General features: G+C 40.3%; 1 protein-coding gene across 16 annotated transcripts in view; it reads right to left on the reverse strand.

Annotated features, from left to right (window-relative positions):
• The window catches only part of ALPK1 (alpha kinase 1), a 146,251-nt gene that overhangs the window by 10,598 nt on the left and 114,897 nt on the right, over positions 1-20,756 (reverse strand). For all 16 annotated transcript variants that reach the window (XM_023548592.2, XM_023548584.2, XM_023548589.2 and 13 more), the window contains 8 exons: positions 17,895-18,093; positions 12,923-12,982; positions 11,205-11,291; positions 10,317-10,393; positions 9,050-9,145; positions 6,569-6,673; positions 3,648-5,763; positions 912-1,065 (listed from right to left, as the gene is read on the reverse strand). In XM_023548592.2, the coding sequence (XP_023404360.1) occupies positions 912-1,065; positions 3,648-5,763; positions 6,569-6,673; positions 9,050-9,145; positions 10,317-10,393; positions 11,205-11,291; positions 12,923-12,982; positions 17,895-18,093 (2,894 nt within the window). The remainder of the gene's footprint in view (positions 1-911; positions 1,066-3,647; positions 5,764-6,568; positions 6,674-9,049; positions 9,146-10,316; positions 10,394-11,204; positions 11,292-12,922; positions 12,983-17,894; positions 18,094-20,756) is intronic.

A 20,756-nucleotide genomic window follows, 5' to 3' on the forward strand; every position in this document is an offset into this window, starting at 1 on the left:
TTTTCTACTATCAACAACCTTTTAAAGAAAACTTTACAAATTACAATGTACTTTCACTGTTTAAAGGGCACCCAGTTTCCTTCTCTTTTACTTTCTTTTTTTAATACTATTTTGATTTGGATAAATAACAGAGTCAATTTTAAATGAAAGGTTTTGTCTTATACATCTTTTAAAATGCGACAAATATCGTAAAATTAGACCTCAGATCCAACGAGGGTCACCTGGGTCACTAATTTTTTATGTCATATTTTATCAAGAAATAAGGCCAAACAAAAATTTTCAGCCATTTCCCGCAGTAAAGATTTTTAAAGATAACATTTTCTTTGAGGATGTAGCTATTCTTGGGTCTCCACTTTATGTGAATGGTCTCAAAACATTCTACTTCGTGTGTAGGTTTTATCACCAGCTGCTCTCTCCCCCCATCCCTGCTCCAAACTTCTCTGGAGGGTGTCCAAAACTTCAGTAATCACTTATATTCCTAGACATGCTTCATCCCTGGATTCAGGAGATTTTCCTGCCCTTTTTGCAGGCTCACCCATTTACTTAAAAGTATGGCTTTTGTAGCCTAAATCACCTTTTTGTCCACATTTTTAGTGAGAGTGTTTAAAGATCTTTGTCCTGACATATGACCAGAGACTCCATTTTTTAAAAATCTGTACAATGGGGTTAATAAAACTTTCTTGATGGGTTTGGGCTTATGGTTATAAAGCATCCAGTAGAATAGCTAACATATCATGGATTACCTATACAAGATACCTGTTTCATTAATTTATCAATTAATGAGGAGGAAGAAGAGGAAATCTGAAGACATGTATTTTGGTCAATATTTTCAGCCCTTTCAGAAGCTCATGAATGGTTAGTTAACAGAAAAGCCAAATTACGTGAGTTATATAGATGGTTTTAAGTAATACCTCCCCAGAGTTTCTTCTTGATGAAGATAATGAACCCAAAAAGCTCTTCTTTGTTTTCCTTTCTTCTTCACATTCAGGTAGTCCCCCAAATATACGGCAGTTTCCTGGGCTGTCCACAATTCAGATTTCTTGGAATATTTTAACAAAAGAGCATCTAGAAAAATGATATGATGGAAATGGGTCTAATTTTGGAAGAAATGTTCCAGTTTATGTGTAAAGTTTAAGCAGAACAGGTCCTAAACTATCTCATATGAAATCTTCAACTTCTTTCTGCATTTTCTCAAATTCCAACCTCTTCTGACTACTAATACAAAGTTAGTAAAGTATAATAAAAAGGTAAAACTTTAGAAACTACAATGAAAAATGGTCTTTGATTTACAAAGTCCTTGTTTGTGAGACAAGGAATTCAGATAAAACCAGAATTTCCGTATGAAAGTAATGGAATATAAAGAGATTTTGAAAACAGCAAAACATCAAAGACCATCTTGAAATGAGTAACATATTCTTGCATCTTTTTTAATTATCTGGGAACTCCAGATATAGTAAAACCTATGAAAGCCAGAACCTGTGTAAGGCAGAAACCTATCAGACAAGGGAAATTATTTTCCACTAAACTGAGTGATAGAAAAGTGGTAAGACTACACCCTGTCAAAAGTGGATAACTTGAGAGACCTAGGAAAACAAGGCAGACACATTGAGTTTTGGCTCCCACAGGTTTCACCGTGGTAGAGGCTACTACTTGTGCCAGATCAAATAGATTGAAATAAACAAAATAATTTTACCCAGAAGGTTCTAGCCACACTGGGGATTCTAGATTACATATTAAAAGGCACTCTTAATTGCTTTGTTTAAATATGGAAATTTCAAGAATTAGTGTAGGAAATGTAGCTACTATACAGTGATGTAAACACAACTGAACAAGAAGATAAAAAGAAAAAAGTAAGGATCGCCTCCATTTCAGGAAAAGAAGAAAAGTCCTAGCCAGAAAGCATTTCTTTGAGGGGAAAGACCAACATGACTCCTAAGGAAAAAATACATTTTGGTATCCATGTTAAAATTAAATGAATGAATTCCTTCTGTGTCTAGATTGTGATAATGCATGAATGAATGAGAGATTGAGGAGAGAAAATACTTAAAACAAGGCAGACCCACAGGTTTGGGGGTGGGAGAAAGGGAGATGGTGACTGGGGTGGGGGATGCAAGCTGAGAAGCTGGAGATGGAAACGGAAGTGAGCTGCTTGCACACACGTCAGAAGAGCGGTGAATTGAGGGAAGAAGAAAGGAGAAAATGTGTGACTTATTCTGTTTCTACAACTTTGGATCTTGATTCCCTCAGGTAGTTTTTCACCTAGAACTTGGTGCATAGACATAACAAAAAAGCAGTTACATAACTCTAATAAATATGATTCTTAAATTTCAGACTCTTATAGTAAGTAGGAAACCCTGTTTACTAAAACATTTGCTTCTTTTGGTAACAACCTATCTGTACTGTGGCTTGGCTTAAGGTGTCAGGCAAAATATTGGAATACTTTGAAGCAAAATTCTCCATCTTGATTTTATGTGGAATTACTGGGAACTCTTAAAAAATACTGGTGCCTGATTCCACAATTTAGATCCATCAAGCCGGAGACTCTGGTGGGGTGGAGGGGAGGTATTCGAAGCTTAAAGAATTCCCCAAGAGATCCTCATGTGGTGCCAGGGCTGAGAACTACCACTTTAGCTCCCGGTGCTTAGCAACCCATGTAGTTTGCCTTTTCTGAAATGCACTTTGCAATTGAATTTTTTTTTCTTATTCAAATAATTGTTTAATATCTTGGAAGGGAAAGGTACAGAACCTCTGGGCTAAGAGAAGAAAATTCTTCTGTCTCCCTCCCAGCTTTGCCACCAAATCTGAGCTAATTTAGACACATGAATTGTGGGACTGCCCTAGCCCAGGCTTAGGAAGTGAACTTGGGCTGTTCTTTAAGCAAGAAATAGCTGCTGATTGCAAGCAGAATGGGGACCTGACCAATCCATCAGCTGGCAAGAAATCTCTTAGGTGAGCAGATGTGAAAATCTCTGTCCAACAGAAAAATGACATCTAACTAGGTCAAACTCTGTCCCCCTGTAATTTGAATGGGGGAAAATAGAAAAGCTAGCTGGTGGTAATGCGAATCAAATGAGAAAACCAGTGCCGAGAGGATGATACGTATCCAGACTTTTGAAATCAACTGGTTGGCAATGACAATCCAAAGTTATTTTAAACTCTAAATAATGGTTCTTCCTGAGTCCACTAAGATTCCCATCTCCCTTACTGCCTCACGTGTCTTTAAAGCAAACCACCTGAGTGAGTTTCTATTCTTTGCAACCATTAAGGCCCATCATATAAAATGTGAGGGAGTCCCATAAAGTATATGTTTCTCTGTGTACTCACAAAGCGTAACAGGGACCTGTGTCTTTAATGAGCTTGAAGTGATCTACATAACAAGCTGTTCCTGTACCCTTTGCAATCGAGTTGATTCCAAATCATAGTGACCCTACAGAAGAGAGTAGGACTGCCCAAAAAGGTTTCCAAGGCTGTAATCTTTATGGAAGCAGACTGCCACATCTTTCTCCCACAGAGTGGCTGGTGGGTTTGAACCACTGACCTTTCAGTGCTTAACCACTGTACCACCAGGGCTCCTAATGAGCTTTGCAGAGGACCCCCAAACTTTGATGCTTCCTGAGGTTATAGGCACGGAAAAGGGTTTTACTTACTGTATGCTTGGTGGAGATGACTGGGCTTAAAAACTCCTGTATTCTCCAGCCGCTGAAACAACCAATCATGCCTCACTCCTGCCAAGAGTTTTTCAAAGTCATCAGGCTCCAGGGTGCGAGCCTCAAGAACCTCTTGCCTTGTCTTTCCTGGCAATGAAACAAAAGAACTTCCACTGGAATTCAAGTAGGACCATGGGCTCTCCCCATCAGAAGAACCACTGGAAAACACAGATGATCTAGACCACCACACCAAGGATGAGCTGGAGCTCTGGCTGCAGTTTAGTATGTTTCCAGCTTCATTTCCTTCCTCTGTGGTAGTGCAGTCTTCACCGTGGACGGGGAAAGAAATGTTACTGCCTACAGAGTAGTTGGGGGTCTTAGCTCCCTGACCAAGAGGTGACCTCAGAGTGCATAGTCTATGAGAACTACGTCTACTTGTGGAGTGAACATCCGTGCTGTCAAGCAGTTGGCCTTCTTCATCCACTGTAGGGGCATCAGGGTCGATGTCCTGCTCTTTGGCTGAGCCATCACCATTTCTTAGGTCATGATTTTGGCCAGACCAATAAGGAGTGAAAGAGCTACCTGCCATCATGGAACCATTGCCCAGAGAGCCATTCTTGACTATAGGAGAGTCTAAGGGCGCATCTTCTGTACTTCCAGCTGTTTCACATTCTGGGTCAATCCAGGAGGAGCTATTTTTAAATACAGGCCCTATGCCTCTTTTATTAGTTTCTTCTGTCTTCTCTTCCCCCTGCCTGTCATCGGCATTGCAGTTGGTTTCTGCAATTTTTTCAAAGGTTTCCTCTACCTGGACCAATGGACAAATGGGCATGTTCTTGGGCCCACCAGAATCAGAAGATGAAGAAACAGAACCACATGAGGATCTGGAATGAGCAGAAGCATTTCTGGGTCCTATATTCCTGACTTCCGGGATACTCTCTGGAGAACCTTCTAATGGCTCTGTACAGGAGGTCAAACAAGTACCTGTTGTTTTATGAGAGGTAAAGGTTGTCAAGGGCATGTGCTTGTGTTGTTGCCTTTGAGAAGACTCTACATTGCCAAATTTGGACACCTGAAGAGAGAGATCATGAATCTCTGAAGACAATGAATGTACGGCACTACTTTCCCCACTGTTTCCCAGCTCATCAGACAGGGCAGTAGAACACTGAGTGTCCACAAGATATTCTTTGTTAGACTCCTTTCCATCTGATGGATCATCAACACAATTTAATTCTTCCCAGCTTGTGGAAGAGCTAAACCCTGATAACTTGCTCCAAGAACTGGAACTCTGGCTGTCATTCAGAGATGTGTTCAGAACAGCTCTCCTGCCATTGCTGGGGTCTGATGGCTCAGTCTCAGTCTCTATATCTTCATCCTCAGAGACATGAAATGCATCAGAATGGATCCAGTTTTTCCTTCCTATACACCTGAGTTTCTCCTGACCATTCCTGGCCATTTGGGAGGAATGCATTCCCATGCCTTTTTGGAAATGTGGTTTGTCTTCAGTAGTACTCACAGTATCTATGTTTTTTGTTTCTGTTTTGAGAGCTGTGATACAGACTCCTGTATCTTCTGGTTTATTTTTGTTGTTTCCACAAGTGCTTTCAAATACTTCACGCACTGAAGTATGGTGCTGTGAATAGGCTTCAAGGAGGCTTTGGAAATCCACTTGCCCATGTAAAAGGAGTTTATCCAATGAGCTCTTGAAACTCTCTGGAACATAAGACCTGCCATCTAAATTTGGAAAGCTTTGAACTTGTAAATGATCCTTCACCTGGGTGATAAGAGACATGATTTCCCGGGACAGAATTTCTCTGTCCTGACTCCCAGATGAAGCGCTGAAAGTGTACAACTTTCCCATAGCTTCACGACATAGCTGACTTGCTGCATGGACTGTCTCAGTCTCTCCATGGAGTCTTTGGTGCACTGTGGTGAGACAGAAAGCAGCTTTGATAAAACTATGAAGCTCCTGTTTTCCAAGAACTGGTTCATCATCTCTCTTGGTGAGGAGGCCAATTTCAAAGGCCTCTTTGGCTTCACATAGATACAAATTTTTCATTTCTGGAAGACAGTCATCAGAACTACTGTAAGACAATAAGCATGTGCCACGAATATTCTGAGGAAAATACAAAATTGGACATTGAGTTGGAAACTGGAAGTGAATCAGGAAAAAAAAAAAACTCTTCATTTTTTAGAGGGCAGTCATTAGAAATATTAAAGGAAACTAAGCAGGGTCCATGGATATGGATATGATGAGGAAAATGCACAAAGATTGAATTACGAATTGAGGTTGTTTTGATGAATCAGGAGAAGTGGCTGGGATGTGTGTGACTGACTGGCATAAAGGGGTAAGAAACTAGCTTTACTACCATTCCACCATAGCCAGGACACGTTTTGATTCAAGATGATGAATTTGTTGTTGTTGCTAGTTTTAGTAAATACAGTCTATGCACAGGATGTGGACATGCCATGTTTCTCTATACAAATAAGGTTACTGTATATAAACACATCATTTACTAATGGTCAAAACTCTAGAATAGTGTTTTCCAAACCTGTCTGTACATCTGCATCACCTGAGAGACATTTTAAAATTACAGGCTTCTAGATCCAATCCTAGAGATTCTCATTTTGTGGCTCGAGGTAGAGGGCAGGAATATGTATTTTGAAAAGGCTCCTTGAGTAATTCTGATGTACAGTTAGGCTTAGGAACCATTCCTCTAGAGCAGACAAGGTTTACATTCCTTAGCTCCCACCAGGAAGTCGCCACTCTGACTGGCAAAACCTTTCCATAAAATGGGTTCTTATCACATTGCCAGTGATGTAGCACGAAGCCTACTTTAATAGGCTTGACCATTCTGTCTCACTGGTTAAGTCTGAGAGTGCCCTGGGGAGAGGTACAGCCAGGGACTGCCCGTATTTACCACAGCGGTGAGCACGAATAGGGGCGTATAGGAAGTGAAGGCAGCCGCCAACTTGCAGGCTTCCGCTGCTGACAGCAAATGGTGGTCAAACTCCTTCAGGAGGCCCTGTGAGCAAACAGGAAGTAAAGCAGAATATTGACAATTATTTCTCCATTAGCAAAAGACAGGCAGGCTATGAAATTCCTTTGCCTTTCTTTCAAGATTCTGATGGACCCCCTGCCCCTTATCACATTTTTGAACAGAGTGCAGAGAAAAACCAGGTCTAAAGACTACAGGGCTTTGAGCCCCTCCCACTAGCAGCAATTACCCACCCCCCCACCCCCACACACACGCATCACCCCATCCCACCAGTTACCAATTACCAGTTATCACTGAGTCAACTCCAACCCATGGCAGCCCCATCGGAGTCAGAGTAGAACTGTGCTCCACAGAATTTTCAACGGCTGATTTTTTACAAGTAGACTGCCAGGCCCTCTTCTGAGGTGCCTCTGGGTGGACTCGAGCCACCAAATTTTGGGTTAGTAGTGAAGCACAGTAACCATTTGCACTACCCAGGGACTCTATGCGCCATCCCAGAGAGGACCTAATATGTGTCAAAACTCATAATGCCTGCCTGTGCACAATAATTCAGAGGAGTTTCTTTGGTGGTTCTTTGTTCATGGAATGCTCACATTTTGCAGCTAGATTGATGATTTCTGCATTGTTCTGGGCAAAGAGCCCTTTAATTTAGGATTTTGCAGCAATTAGGATTCATTCTAGAAGTATTTAGTGTGCTAGGCACTGTTTTAGACACAGGTGAGACAGTGGGGAGCGAGGCAAGCACAAGGCTCTGCCTGCAGTGAGCTTCCTTTCTGGTGGGGGCCAGAGGGGATCAGTCAATACACAAAAGAAGTCAAATGCTAATAGTGGTAAGTGCTGGGGAGAAAAATAAAGCAAGGAAAGGAACAGGGTGGTTCAGGGTAGGAGGGAAGTTTGTTATTTTAAACAGTTATAAGGGACAACTTCACTAAGCAAGGAACATAACTCTTTCTGTTTTGGTCTGACTGCAAAAGAAACATTTTACTAAGATTCAGGTTACTAGCAACAAGGTGTTTGTGTTCTTATACTACACTACTTATTATAGAGTACAGTTACTTTTGTCATTTTGGGTATTAAAAAAAAAACAACATAAATGATAACACTACAAATCTCCATTTCATGTCAGTGACCCGCCCCCGCCCCTGCCAGTGAATTTATAACAGAGACCCCCTCAGTGTGGTGCGAGGCCAATATTCTCCACCCATCAGAAGATCTGGGTTTGTCCCCAATTCTGCCTAGTACTGGCTGTGCAAACTGTGGAGGTGACTTAGTTTCTCTGGACCTCCATTTATTTCTAAAATTATAATGACACATTTTGCTCTACTAATCTCATAGGGTTTTGTGCATATTTTTAATATATATATTCATCATCATATGAATATATATATATATTAAAACTATACACAAAACCCTATGAGATCAGGGTTTATATATATATATATATATGCCCAAAACCAAACCCGTAGCTGTCAAGTCAATTTCAACTCATAGCAATCCTACTGCACAGAGTAGAATTGCCCCACAGGGTTTCCAAGGAGCAGCTGGTGGATTCAAACTGTTGACCTTTTTGTTAGCAGCCAAGCTCTTAACCTCTGTGCCACTGGGTCTCTCCCTCTCTCTGTTTCTGTACACGCACATATATACCCATTGCCATCAAGTCGATTCTGACTCATAGTGACCCTGTAGGAGAGTAGAACTGTCCCATAGAGTTTCCAAGGAGTGCCTGATGGATTTGAATTGCTGACCTTTTGGTTACCAGCCATAGCACTTAACCACTACGCCACCAGGGTTTCCATTACACACATATGTGTATGTGTGTGTGTATATATATATATATATATTTTTTTTTTAAGGATAAGAACCTGGAACAAGTGATTGGTGCTTTAATTTGAACAGGTGATGATTACAGTTTTAAGATTATTGACTCTTTAGAATTGAGATGGTCCAAGTTTGGAAACAAAATTTTGTGATAACTTGAAAGGAAATAAGTGAGGTTGAAAGCATTTATCATTTTGATGCTATTAGTTCATTCATTCACCAGTCATTTTTTAAGTACCCTCCATGTGTTTGGAAACCCTGGTAGTGGAGTGGTTAAGAGTTTGGCTGCTAACCAAAAAGGGCAGCTCTACTCTGTCCTATAGGGTTGCTATGAGTCAGCATCAACTTGACGGCAGCGGGTTTTGGTTTTCTGTGTTTTATACTGTGCTGGGTGCAGGCATGATAAAGCTAAATAGGACACATAGGAACCATCCCTGGGATTGCTCACACTGCTCTAGATGCAGAGACACTCTGTGCTCCCTGACTCCTGGGGAGGAAGGCTGACTAACCAACTGACCCATAATAACATTGGCAGTTTTGTAGGCGATGCCACTCTACACTGTGTTTTTGACAAATGATAATTACCAAGTTAATTTGTGGATTGTTTTTAAACTTTTCATAATCTTTCTTGCTCATGGAAACAAAGATATCAGCCAGTATACCTAGTGACGTGGAAATACCCTGTAAAGAAAACACAAACAAAACACGGATTGGGAATTTGTGCTTCATTATTGCTTTCATCTCATGGCCTAAAAGCAATGATCATTTCTCTACATGAACTATCACCCCCCTACATGCACTATTTGCCTACGGTGGTGGTGATGATGATGTCAATGATGACAACAATGATGGCAAAGACACTAGAGACACTTTTAAACCGGATTCCACAAAGCTTGAAAGAGCATCCCATACTGGAGCACATGGGCCTAATGCTCAATGTAAACATGGCTCCATTTCTTGGTTGGGTTCCATTAGATTGTTGGTGCTAACTTGCTTATACTGTTGCTAAACCAGTTGCTAGCAAGTCATTTCCAATTCCTGGCTACCTCATGTGTGTCGGAGTAGAACTGTGCTCCATAGGGTTTTCAATGGCTGAGTTTTCAGAAGTAGATCGCCAAGTCTTTCTTTTGAGGCACCTTTGGGTGGACTAGGACCTCCAACTTTTCAGTTAGCAGCCAGCCAAGCCTGTTAATTGTTTGCCCCACCCAGGAACTCCTCCAACTGTTGCTAGTTCTGAAAAGGCTTGAAAAACTGGCCCAAAGAAGAGGCCTAGTATCACATTCCATCCATGCTGTGAAAGGACTGCAGGCAATGGTGCTGCTGACACAGCTCAGAGAAATGTTATAATATGTAAATTCTTTATTCAATGAGAAGACTATTCCTACAAAATCACACAGAAACATCAAGTAGAAAAGCAAATGACGCTTGTGAAGTTCTTGAGTAAAGATGCTCCATAAACAATTACCTGAAGCCTTTCCCCACTCAGCTCAAAGAAAATGAAGACTGACAACAGTTTTACATATAAGCAACTTGGCCATCTCAACTTTGCTATGGAATCAAGCAAAAGATAAACATATAATAAAATACAGGTATGGATAAATAGAGATGAATATGTACATAGATAATCACAAACAAATAAACACTAAATATATACTCAAAGTCTAGCTGTGAGCAAGGAAAGAGCAAGACACAGGAAGAAGTTACTGAATGTTCCTTGTCTTATGTTTATATAGAATAAATGAAAACAGGACAGATGAAATGGATAACGATAAACTGAATTGTATATAATGAGACAGTCATCCAAAGATTAAATACAGAAAAGGAGGAAAAAAGCACTGCATAAATAAACAACCTTTTTGTCTGGCTGAGGAAGTGTCAAATAGCCTATGATTGAGGTCCATATTAGTTCTGCAGCTTCGTACCACATCCCTGAAAAAAAAAAAGAAGAGTGGAACAGGGGAGAAACTGCTAATATCTGTGCTCTTCTGTTAGAAAATAGCTTTGAAAACTAAGGTCAATACAGAAAGAAGATTCATTGAACACTACTAGGAGAATTCAGGGCTGGATTAGTTTGATATAGCAATCTGCTTTTCCAGTTGGTTTATAACAGGTACTTTTCTATCTCACAGGAAAACAGTGAGAATTGTCTCCGTTATTGACAAGAATACTACTTACCATCCTCTTAAATTTTCTCAACACTTTATTTGCACTTTAAAGCATAATTGGAGGCCTGGTTGCACAGTGGTTAAGAGCTCAGAGGCTAACCAAAAGATCAGAGGTTTGAATCCAGCAGCCACTCCTTGGAAACCCTATGGGGCAGTTCTACTCTATCCTATAGGGTTGCTAAGAGTCGGGATTGACTGGACAGCAATGGGTTTGTTTGTTTAAACTTTGCTTGAAAAACTCCATGAATATCCACTAAGAAACGGATGGGTAAGGTATCATGGTGGGTTTAGAATATGGTATTACCATATCCCATTAAGTCCTGCTGAACTGAGTGAGAGTCAGATGCTGAGGGCCCTATAGTTAATGGTCTATGTAAATGTAAATTTGTTTAACAAAATTTTCATATAACTATGAAATAATTTTCATATAACTATGAAATCTCAAATGTCATTCTTTTTGGATGAGGAAACTAAGCAAGTAAGGATTGACAATATTTACCGGTTATAATAAGAACATCCACAGTAAAATCTGATAGCCAGACTTTATAAAGGAACCTGGAGAACAATGAATGTACCTAGCTTTTGCAGAATTTGTCCTCTGATCTGTATGCAGACTGACTGCACCAGGATCTTGTCACTTTCATTTCTGTACAGCCATGTACCTAAAATAAAATGGGGAGGAGGGGGGAAATTATTTTTGGCCTTGAATTATTAAAGAAATAGCTGGAAGAAGAAAACTATTCTGGTAGGAGACTTCATGAGAACATGTGAACACATGACATAGACTGCAGACACAATATCTTCTCTATATTAAGAATACAGTCCAAACTCTTTGTTGTAGCCCACAAGGCTCCACAGGAACTGACACCTGCCTGGTCTCCAACTCTCCCCCTTGCCAACTCTGCTTTATTCACTCTAGCGTCATTTGTGTTCCTTGCAGCAGGAAGAGATCTCCTTCATGGCCTCTGCACTTGCCATTACCTCTACCTGGGATACTCTTTTCCTCTGGCTCCTTGAAAGGCCAGTTATTTCTCCTTCTTCGAGTCTCAGTATCAATGCCATTGCCTCAGATTAATTTACAGTATTACAGTATTAGCCCACCATCTAGTGGTTGCCTCATGGAGGGTGGGGCACCCAAAATTGGTTTGGATGTCGAGACTGCATACACACACACCAAAAGGGTATAAAGATATATATTACTCACATAATGAGGCTTTCTGGGGAGAGAGGGCAAGCTCCCAAGTAGTTCTATTCAACTTGAACTAAGGGAGGAGTGAACGGTTCTGGTTTGTATTGTGATTAAGAGGTGGGGCTAGGATAAAAGTTCCTGCAAGCTGGGCTGAGGTTTCTTATCATCTTGCCCAGATGTGGGCAAAAGGAAGGGAAGGGTAGGGCCTGAAGGCTGGTCGAACATCACATCACAAATAGAGTCAGACTCTTTATTACATCTACCCTCATTGTTCTCTGTCACATCTCCTTTTTTAATTTTCTTCCTAGCTTTTAACCCGTGTGTGTGTGCGTGTGTGTGTGTATGCAGTATATAGATGGGAAGTGTGTCAATTGTAGGTTAGTTATAGTGGCCATAAGTGAGGTGTGTGTGGCCAATTTTTCTGCTCCAAACTATCTCCCCGCTGGAAATGTCCACATGCTCCAAGGAGCTCAGAACCTTATATCCATCTGCACTGAGCTTAAGTGTCTACTGTAAATTGTGTTCAACTTATTGGAAAAATTGTTCACTTAAATGCCCAGAAATTTAGATAAGATATCTGAAGTATGAAATTGTTACCCAACTATTACAAATTGCCTCCTTGCATATATGGCTAAATGTTGAAAGGAAATCCATTTCAAAATAATTTTTACTAAAGGTTTTATGTAGCAAAAACAAATTTATTTGTTTGCACAGTGGTTAAGAGCTTTTAAATATACTAGCTCACAAGCTTACTCTTAACTCCGAGACTTATATTTCCGATCACAATTATTTTAAAGGCTGCTACTGAGTCCCTTCTAAGGTCTGTAGAGTTACCTGCCTTAAGAGCTCTTTTCCATCAGATAACACACTCTATAAGTAAGCAGGGGAAGTATTAGACATATATATATTTTTTAATTGGAGGAAATGAAAAGAGAAAAAGCTGCTTGACTAAAGCCACGTCCTTCGTCTGTGGTGAAGTCCCTCCCAGGTAATTCTGGGTCCTTCTAGTGTACGGAAGCTATTAGGCCATTCAGTTGTTCTCAAATTAGAAGTGTGGTAGGGACTGAGGGTAAAAGTCATTGTTAAGGTGTAAATGTATCTTACCTGTTGCACCATTGTTGCTTATTAGACTGCTCAAAATATACTCTGCTTTTAAGAGTTTCCCTGAAAAACAAAAACAAAAAACCTAAGTGCCACACAATTAGTTTTGAACATTCTACAATTTGTTCATGCTCTAAGTTTGACACCCTGTACCAGGTACCATCACCTCTCTTAGAAACCTTTTATTTTAAAATTTATAATCAGCGAGTATATCATATATAAAACTGAAAAAGAGAGATGAAGTTTTCAGAAGGTGCTAAGTTGGGAAGCTGTGCCGTATCTGAAATGGTAATTAGATTCTAAAAAAAAGATTTCTGATTCATTATATAGAGCATGGCTTGCGTAGTAGTGACAAACCTTTGCAAAAGACTGCGTCTGCTGTCCATGGAAGATACATTTTAGGTGGGTGGAACAGAGTTGCCCACGAACAGGACTATTTACAGGATCATCAGGAAGGTTGTTGGGGTAGGTGTAGGGTGGGAAAGGGGTTCTCGCTAACCTTCTTACTTATTTTTGGTACTACCTCACAGAAGAGCCCTGATCTATGGACAACTGTTATTTATTTAATAAATAGAAAACATAATTAATTTTTAAAATCCATCCATTTTTACAGTTGCCTCGAAGGACTTACATGATCTGGCCCCTGTGGATTCTTTGACCTCTTCTCTAACTCTTCTTTTCCTCAACCTCAATGTCAACCACAGTGGTTTCCTTGCTATCCTTTGAACTTGACAGGCAATGTTTTTATTCCAGATACCTTCAAGGCCTGCTCTCTTTCTCTTCAGGTCTTTACTCATATGTACCCATCTCATAAAACTACCCTACTTCAAATTGTCATAGAGATACATACGCTTGGCAGTGGTAGATTGTGTTTCCAAAGAAGGTCACAGCAATATCTCCCATCCTACATGCTGTTTTGCAATGTGACTTTGCCATTCTTCCATTAAGAAGTGAAATCTAGAGTTTCTTTCCTCTCTCCCTGAATCTTTGCTGGCCCTATGATCTGTTTGGACCAACGGAATGTGGCATAAAGGACACTGTGTACCTTTCTAGGCTGGGCCTGAGGAGACCTGTAACTTCTACTTTAACCTCTTGAAACCAAGCCACCATGTTATGAGGAAGCCCAAGTAGCAACATGGAGAGACCCATGCAGAGGAGTCCCTTCCCTGACAGCCCAAGCTGAGCTCCTAGCTGGCCACCAGTATCAAATTCCTACCATGTGCGTGAGATCATTTTGGACCTTCTAGTTGTCCTAGCTCCACACAAAATTTAAAAGAATCACCTAGTCAAACTATAAAATTATGAGAAATAATAAATGGTTATTATTTTAAGCCACTAAGTTATGGGGGTGGTTTGTAACACAGTGATATGCTACAAACAATAACAATATTTGGGTTCTGTTACAATAACAATTGGTTACCTAAAAGTGGGATACTGCTGTAATAAAAGCTTAAAACATATGGTATTGATGTAGGAACCAGGTGTCAGGTAGAGGCATGAAGTGTGCTGAGAAGACTGTAACTGGAGACTGAAAAGGCAGTGAGAAAATTGTTACTGAAGGTTTGAGAAAAGGAAACACACATCATAGAGTGGCAGAAGTTTGGCAACACTGTCTCCTGTAATAATGTGGAAAATAGAAAATATAACTAAAGAACTTGTAGATATGGCTGAGGAGATTTCCAGGAAGAATGCTGGAAGTGCCAAAATAGACTTCTTTTAGCCTCCTAGGATAAAGTAAAGGGAGGAAGAGATGAACTAAAGAAGGAACTATTCCATTTTCAAGCAGAATTTAGATGAAATATGGAAGGCCCATAATAGTCTTTCTAGCCAGGAGGAGATTCTCAAAATTAATTAAAATCTGGGGACAAAGATCAAGTCCAGGCAATTGCCAGTAAAATGTGACCTTTGGGTCAAGATCAAATCAAGGATGTGGCTGTAAAACCTTTGTTAAGACCTCGCACCCTCTGGACCAGACAAAAGAACTTTTATGAATCTTAAAAATGCTGTCCCATGGCACCCTGATTTGAAGCCCAAAGTGGAACTCAAAGATAATTGTAGGTGTGGTTTTGTCTAATTTAATAAATTAAAAGGCTATAAAGTATTTAACCCTTTCATTCTTACTGGGACAGAATGTGCCCACAAACATTTTTGAGTTCTCTGGTTTCTTGGGAGGCTATTTTCGCCAGTAAAAGTATTTGCTGCCCTCCAGTGGGGGTTTGGAGCCCTGGTGGCACAGTGGTTAAGCATTTGGCTGCTAACCAAAAGGTTGGCAGTTCAAATCCATCAGCTTTTCCTTGGAAGACCTATGGGGGCAGTTCTACCCTGTCCTATAAGGTTGTTATGAGTCAGAATCTACTCAACAGCAGTGGGTTTGGTTTGGTTTTGGCTTTGTGTAAAGGTGAAAAATGAAAGAGACATTCTTTGGGGAAAATTCACTAAGGTAGGAGGCTTACCTGGATGCAGTGTGACTGGGTCAAACTTTTGTCTCTTTTGACTTCTGTACAGCTAGATAACCCTTGTAAATATATCTATGGCTTCCTGTGTGGATAGTTAGGGAGCCCTGGTGGGTTTGAGTTTTTGTGTGTGTGTGTGTGTGTGTGTGTGTGTGAGATATTTGGAAACCCAGAGGTACCCAATGTAACCAAATGGAAGGTGCAATTATTGCTGGGAAATTGTACTCCCCAAAATCATTTCACCATATTTCGGCATGTTTATTGGGACATGTGTGTCCCACAAAATACATATCAAACTCCATATTTCATAACAAAATTTCCAGAAAGGCTCCTTGATTCAGTATGTCTTCCATTACTGAAAACACATGGTATCAACAAAAAATTTGAAGCAGAAAATCAGAGGGTAATGAAAGAGTTGGTTTAAGAAGAGCAGCGATAGTTCAAAATGAAAAGAGGCTTTGGCTCCCCAACTTTCTGTGGGTGGGGAGCAGGCGGAGAAAGATGCTTAATGGCAAAGAGATTTATTTTCATAAGAAATGTCTTACGGAAAAGAAAGGATGACTAGGGGATAAATCCAAGAGCTTTGGAAAATCACTCCCTGAGAGAAGAAGTGGGCCCTAATCAAGAAACATTCCCAGTCCCTGGGAGAGGAGGACTTGGTGATATATGCTTGGCTGGGTTTTATATTACTATGGACATAGTGAGGAGCCCTGGTGGTACAGTGGTTAAGCACTTGGCTGCTAGCCTAAAGGTTGGCTGTTCCAAACCCACCAGTTGCTCTGTGGGAGAAAGTTGTGGCGGTCTGCTTCCTAAAGATTACAGCCTTGGAAACCCTATGGGACAGCTCTATTCTGTCCTATAGGGTCACTAAGAGTCACAACTGACTCCACTGGCACCTAACAACAACAACATAGTGAAAGCAGCAATGATATGATAAAAAGAGCTTGGCGACGCCACCCTCGCTGCTCAGAGCGCGCGCTGCCTCTTTAACGGCTTGCTGCAAAACAAACGCTGAACCCTACTTCCGCTTTTCGCCTTTTTTGGTATAATCGACAATCCTGTTCGGATTCCTTTCAGTTATCCAGAAGAGCTACTAATGTACACTTTTCGTAAAAGAGAAGTGGTGTAAAGCAAACTTTTGGAAAGCGGGGGATACCTGTACACCATTTCTATATGTTTATAGCCGAAGATTCTGCAATTGCTCAGTCCTCCATTTTGATGGATTTGGAAGTCTGAGCCTTTTATCTCTAGCTTTTACTCTAAAACATCTCTTAGAAGCCAGGGTTATTAAAACAATATTGTTGGTAATTGCTGTCCAGTCGGTGCCCACTCATGGTGACCCCTTGTACAACAGAATGAAACGTTTCTGGATCCTCGGCCTTCTTCATGATAGCTGGCATGCTCAAGTCCATTGTCGTGGCCACCGCGTATTTTTAGTGCCTTCCAACCTAGGGGGCTCTAACACTATATAGGACATATCCTGTTGTGATCCATACGGTTTTTATTGGCTAATATTAGGAAGTAGTTCACCAGCCCTTTCTTCCTAGTCTGTCTTTGTCTGGAAGCTCTACTGAAACCTGTCCACCATGGGTGATCCTGCTGATATTTAAAATATTGGCGGCATAGCCTCCAGCATCAGAGCATCGTGCAAGCCTCCAAAGTGTGACAAACTGACAGATGGTTGGTGGATTAAAACAATAATAGCTAAAGCCAACCAAAAAATGAGCCAGTCCTATGTTTCTGAGCGATGCAACTCAAATTTTATTTTCATGAGGCTTTTGGTTAATCCTTTAGTCTTTCACTCTTGGAAATGATAATAGGCTACACATTTATAAACCTAATGGTCATTAGTAATTTAAATAATAAAAGGATTCTTTGGAAGTGGACTTTGTTATAATACCTGTATAGCAACCCACCCTCCCTTCCAACCCCTTTCTAAACTATATTCTATGCTAGAATGTCAGCTTCATTTTTTTGTTTCAAAGTGACAGGAAAAAAAAAAAGAGACTTTAAGACCTAATCAGGTACTGTACCAATGTTCTGAGTGGTGAAAAAAAATCAAATTACTTCAGCGAGCTTGTCAGTTTTATTGTTAGCATAGTCAAGTGGCCCTACAGAAAAGAGACAGGAGAGCTAAGAGAAAATAGTAGAATTCTAATCTGCTTTTTAAAGGCTCTTGGTCAGAAGTACAGCAATTCAGATACCTCTGTTTGAAAGCAGCAGGATAGATTTGTTAGAAGACAAAAGCTCCAATTAGTATTTTCCACACCCTTTCACAATTTTCTCTACTGCTTTTGGCTCTGACATCCTTTATACCAGGGCCTTTGTGCTGGCAAAGAGGTGGGTGGAAGGGCATGGAGGCAGGGGCGGGGGAGGGAGGAAGGGAAGCTTGAAAAGATGGCACACAGGGCCCTTAGGATGCCCTGAAGTCTTCCCTCAGAAGTCAAGTAGCTCTGGAGGAAGGGGAGCTGAAGATGAGACACGTTCATGACCAGCAGGGAGGTCAGCAGGAGGGAGCCTACCTGAGTTGACTGAGATTCGGGCTTGGCGTATAACCACCTGTGGCGCAATGGGTGTTGCTGGCTGCAACTTGTGGAGGCCTTTGGCGACCTGTAGGAGTTTGCTGGAGACATCTAGCCCGTACAGGAACCGGTCCATTAGGAACACAATAGCTGTGGCGGTAGCACAGTCTTGAGCTTGGATGGATTCTTTCAAGGACGCCTGAAGGAGCATCCAAAGAACATCGTTAACCAGACAGAAATAGAGCCGGGCAGAAAAAGAAGGCAGTCTGAGGACCAAGCTTCATCTTTTAGGTATTTTTATTAAAAACAACAGCAATAAAATATCTATAGGAAGGAGAAGAAATATAATTTATTAGCTTATTGAAACAAACAAAAAAGTAATAGTCCAATTTAATTGCAGGATAAAATAATTTTTCATTCATTCCATTTTTCCCATGACAGCTCTAAAATTATATAAATGAAAAGTGCATATTTCCTGTTGTTAAAAATTCAAATAATTCAAAAGCTTACAGAGTAAAACTTAAGAGCAGCCCTTCATTTCTCAACTCCTTAACCTTCTCCTTCTTCCCCAATTTCTTTCCTACTTTCCCCTGATAATAGTTTGGGAGACATTCTTTCAGAATGTCTGCACTTTGGTGTATACTTAGACGTTAATTTATTCCTCGCCTTGCCTTCGCCTTCCCTTCCTCTTCCCTCCCTCTTTCTCTCTCTCTTTCTTTTCTTCTTTCTTTTTTACATAAACGAGATCACACTACACATATTGTTCTATTGCTTGCTTCAATTATCATTCCTCTGGGTGAGATTTCCACATCAGTTCATCAAAGAACATTCGGCTTCCTTTATTGCCTACATTTTAATTAAGGAGAAAGACTTTTAGGTAACATTTTAAATTTAATTTGTACTATTATGTTTAGCTAATAAATAAAAGAAGAAAACCGGCATGAAATGAGAGTGCTACATAAAGAGTGAGAAGAAGAGATAAAGCAAACTTGTCTGGAAAAACATGACCTCTTGGTCATTTAAGGTGTTATACTAAGGGCATTTCGAGTTATGCAGATAGTGGCGTAAATGAGTTGTCATGCCTGAAGGTACTTTTTCCTTTTGCTAAACTAGATCAAGCTGAGTGTTTTCTGGGTGTTAGCTCAAATCTGAAGTCTAGAAAGCACTGTAAGCACTGACCATTTTCCTACCACAGTTTACTACCCAAAGCACTGCATTCTTCCCCTCATAATCGTAAGTACTAACACCTATTGAGCAAAATTATGTGCCAGGCACAGTGCTATGTGTGTTGCATTTATTAACTTACTCAATTCTCACAACAGTCTTAAGAGGCAGGTTTTATTATTATCCTCATTTTATAGACGGGAAACCCAAGACACAGAGAAGTTAAGTAACTTATTCAAGGTTACATGATCTGTAAATGAAAGCTGGGGTTGTAAAACAGGAGGTCTAGGTTCAAATCCCACTTGCTTTATCCCCATGCTCTTATTGTTATTAGCTGCCATGGGATCACCCAGATTCAGGGCAACCCCGTGTACAACTGAACAAAACAATGCCCAGCCCCGTGCCATCCCCATGATAGGTTTTGGACTGGATGACTGTGATCCACAGGGTTTTCATTGATTGATTTTTTGAAGTAGGTCATCAGGCCTTTCTTCCTAGTCTGTAAGTTCTGCTGAAATCTGTTCAGCATCAGAGCAACATGCAAGCCTCCACTGACAGACGGGCAGTGGCTGTGAATGAAGTGCACTGGTCAGGAATTGAACCCAGATCTCCCACAAGGAAGGCAAGAATTTTACCACTGACCTACCACTGCTCCCCACTCTCCTCCCTGACACACCACTTTTATATTAATAAAGCTAGAGGATTCATACATCATGGATCTGATGCTCATAATTTTGTTAGTAAATACCATGATATGCAATAAATGCTGTTGCCAGTCTAAGAATAGTTTAATTAAAAAAACTAAAAGTAACAGGAGGAGGCATTCACATTGGGAGGATAATTCTGCTTTTTAAAACCGAGCTCTGAAACAGCTCTTTTAGAGTTTTAATTTAAGACTTGCAGATCTCTAAGTAAAAGTGGCCTAGACTTTTACATTCTGAGATTCTATAGTACTTTACACGAGTTCATCAACCAGGCAATGACTATTAATAACTAACATAGTAACACCTCTTTTTTCAAACTGATGCTTTTTTAACTCATTAAGGTGTTATTATGTTAGTTAACTCGTGTAAATATAAATGTTATGTTTCATATGCATTGCCATAGATCGTCACACCAAAAAGAAAAAAATATAAAGCAGAAATCAGATCTCAGGTAAGTAAGTGTGTTTATTAAGCTGGGAAAAGCACAATTTGCACTTGTGTTTATCCTTTTGTTCTAAACTAGTCATTATTTTCATTGCAAAAGAGAAATACACCCACTCCTCACTTATCAACATGGCTAGGTTCCAAAGACCAGGTCATTATGTGAAAATTGGCATTATGAGAAAATGGAAGACAACCACATCAGATCACAAAATGTAGGATGACTACATCATTACACAACAGCCAAATTACATCATTACATAATTGCCAAATTGCATCATTATATAACTGCCAGATTATATCATTACATAACTGCCAAATCACTGAGAATCACGACCCAGTCAAGTTGACACATACCTTAACCATCACAGCCAGTGTTACTTTCACCTTGCACCTCAGCCTTTGTTACTGCCAGACATCATCATTGATGAGCAAAATAGTTGGATAGTATATTTTTTACTATTATCTTAAGTGCAAAATGTCAGATAACGATACAGGCAATAAATGAGGAGTAGTTGTACCTCTTCTTTCCTCTTGTTGTTTCCGTCCATGT

Source organism: Loxodonta africana, chromosome 5, assembly GCF_030014295.1.
Source record: "Loxodonta africana isolate mLoxAfr1 chromosome 5, mLoxAfr1.hap2, whole genome shotgun sequence".
NCBI classification, from domain to species: domain Eukaryota; kingdom Metazoa; phylum Chordata; class Mammalia; order Proboscidea; family Elephantidae; genus Loxodonta; species Loxodonta africana.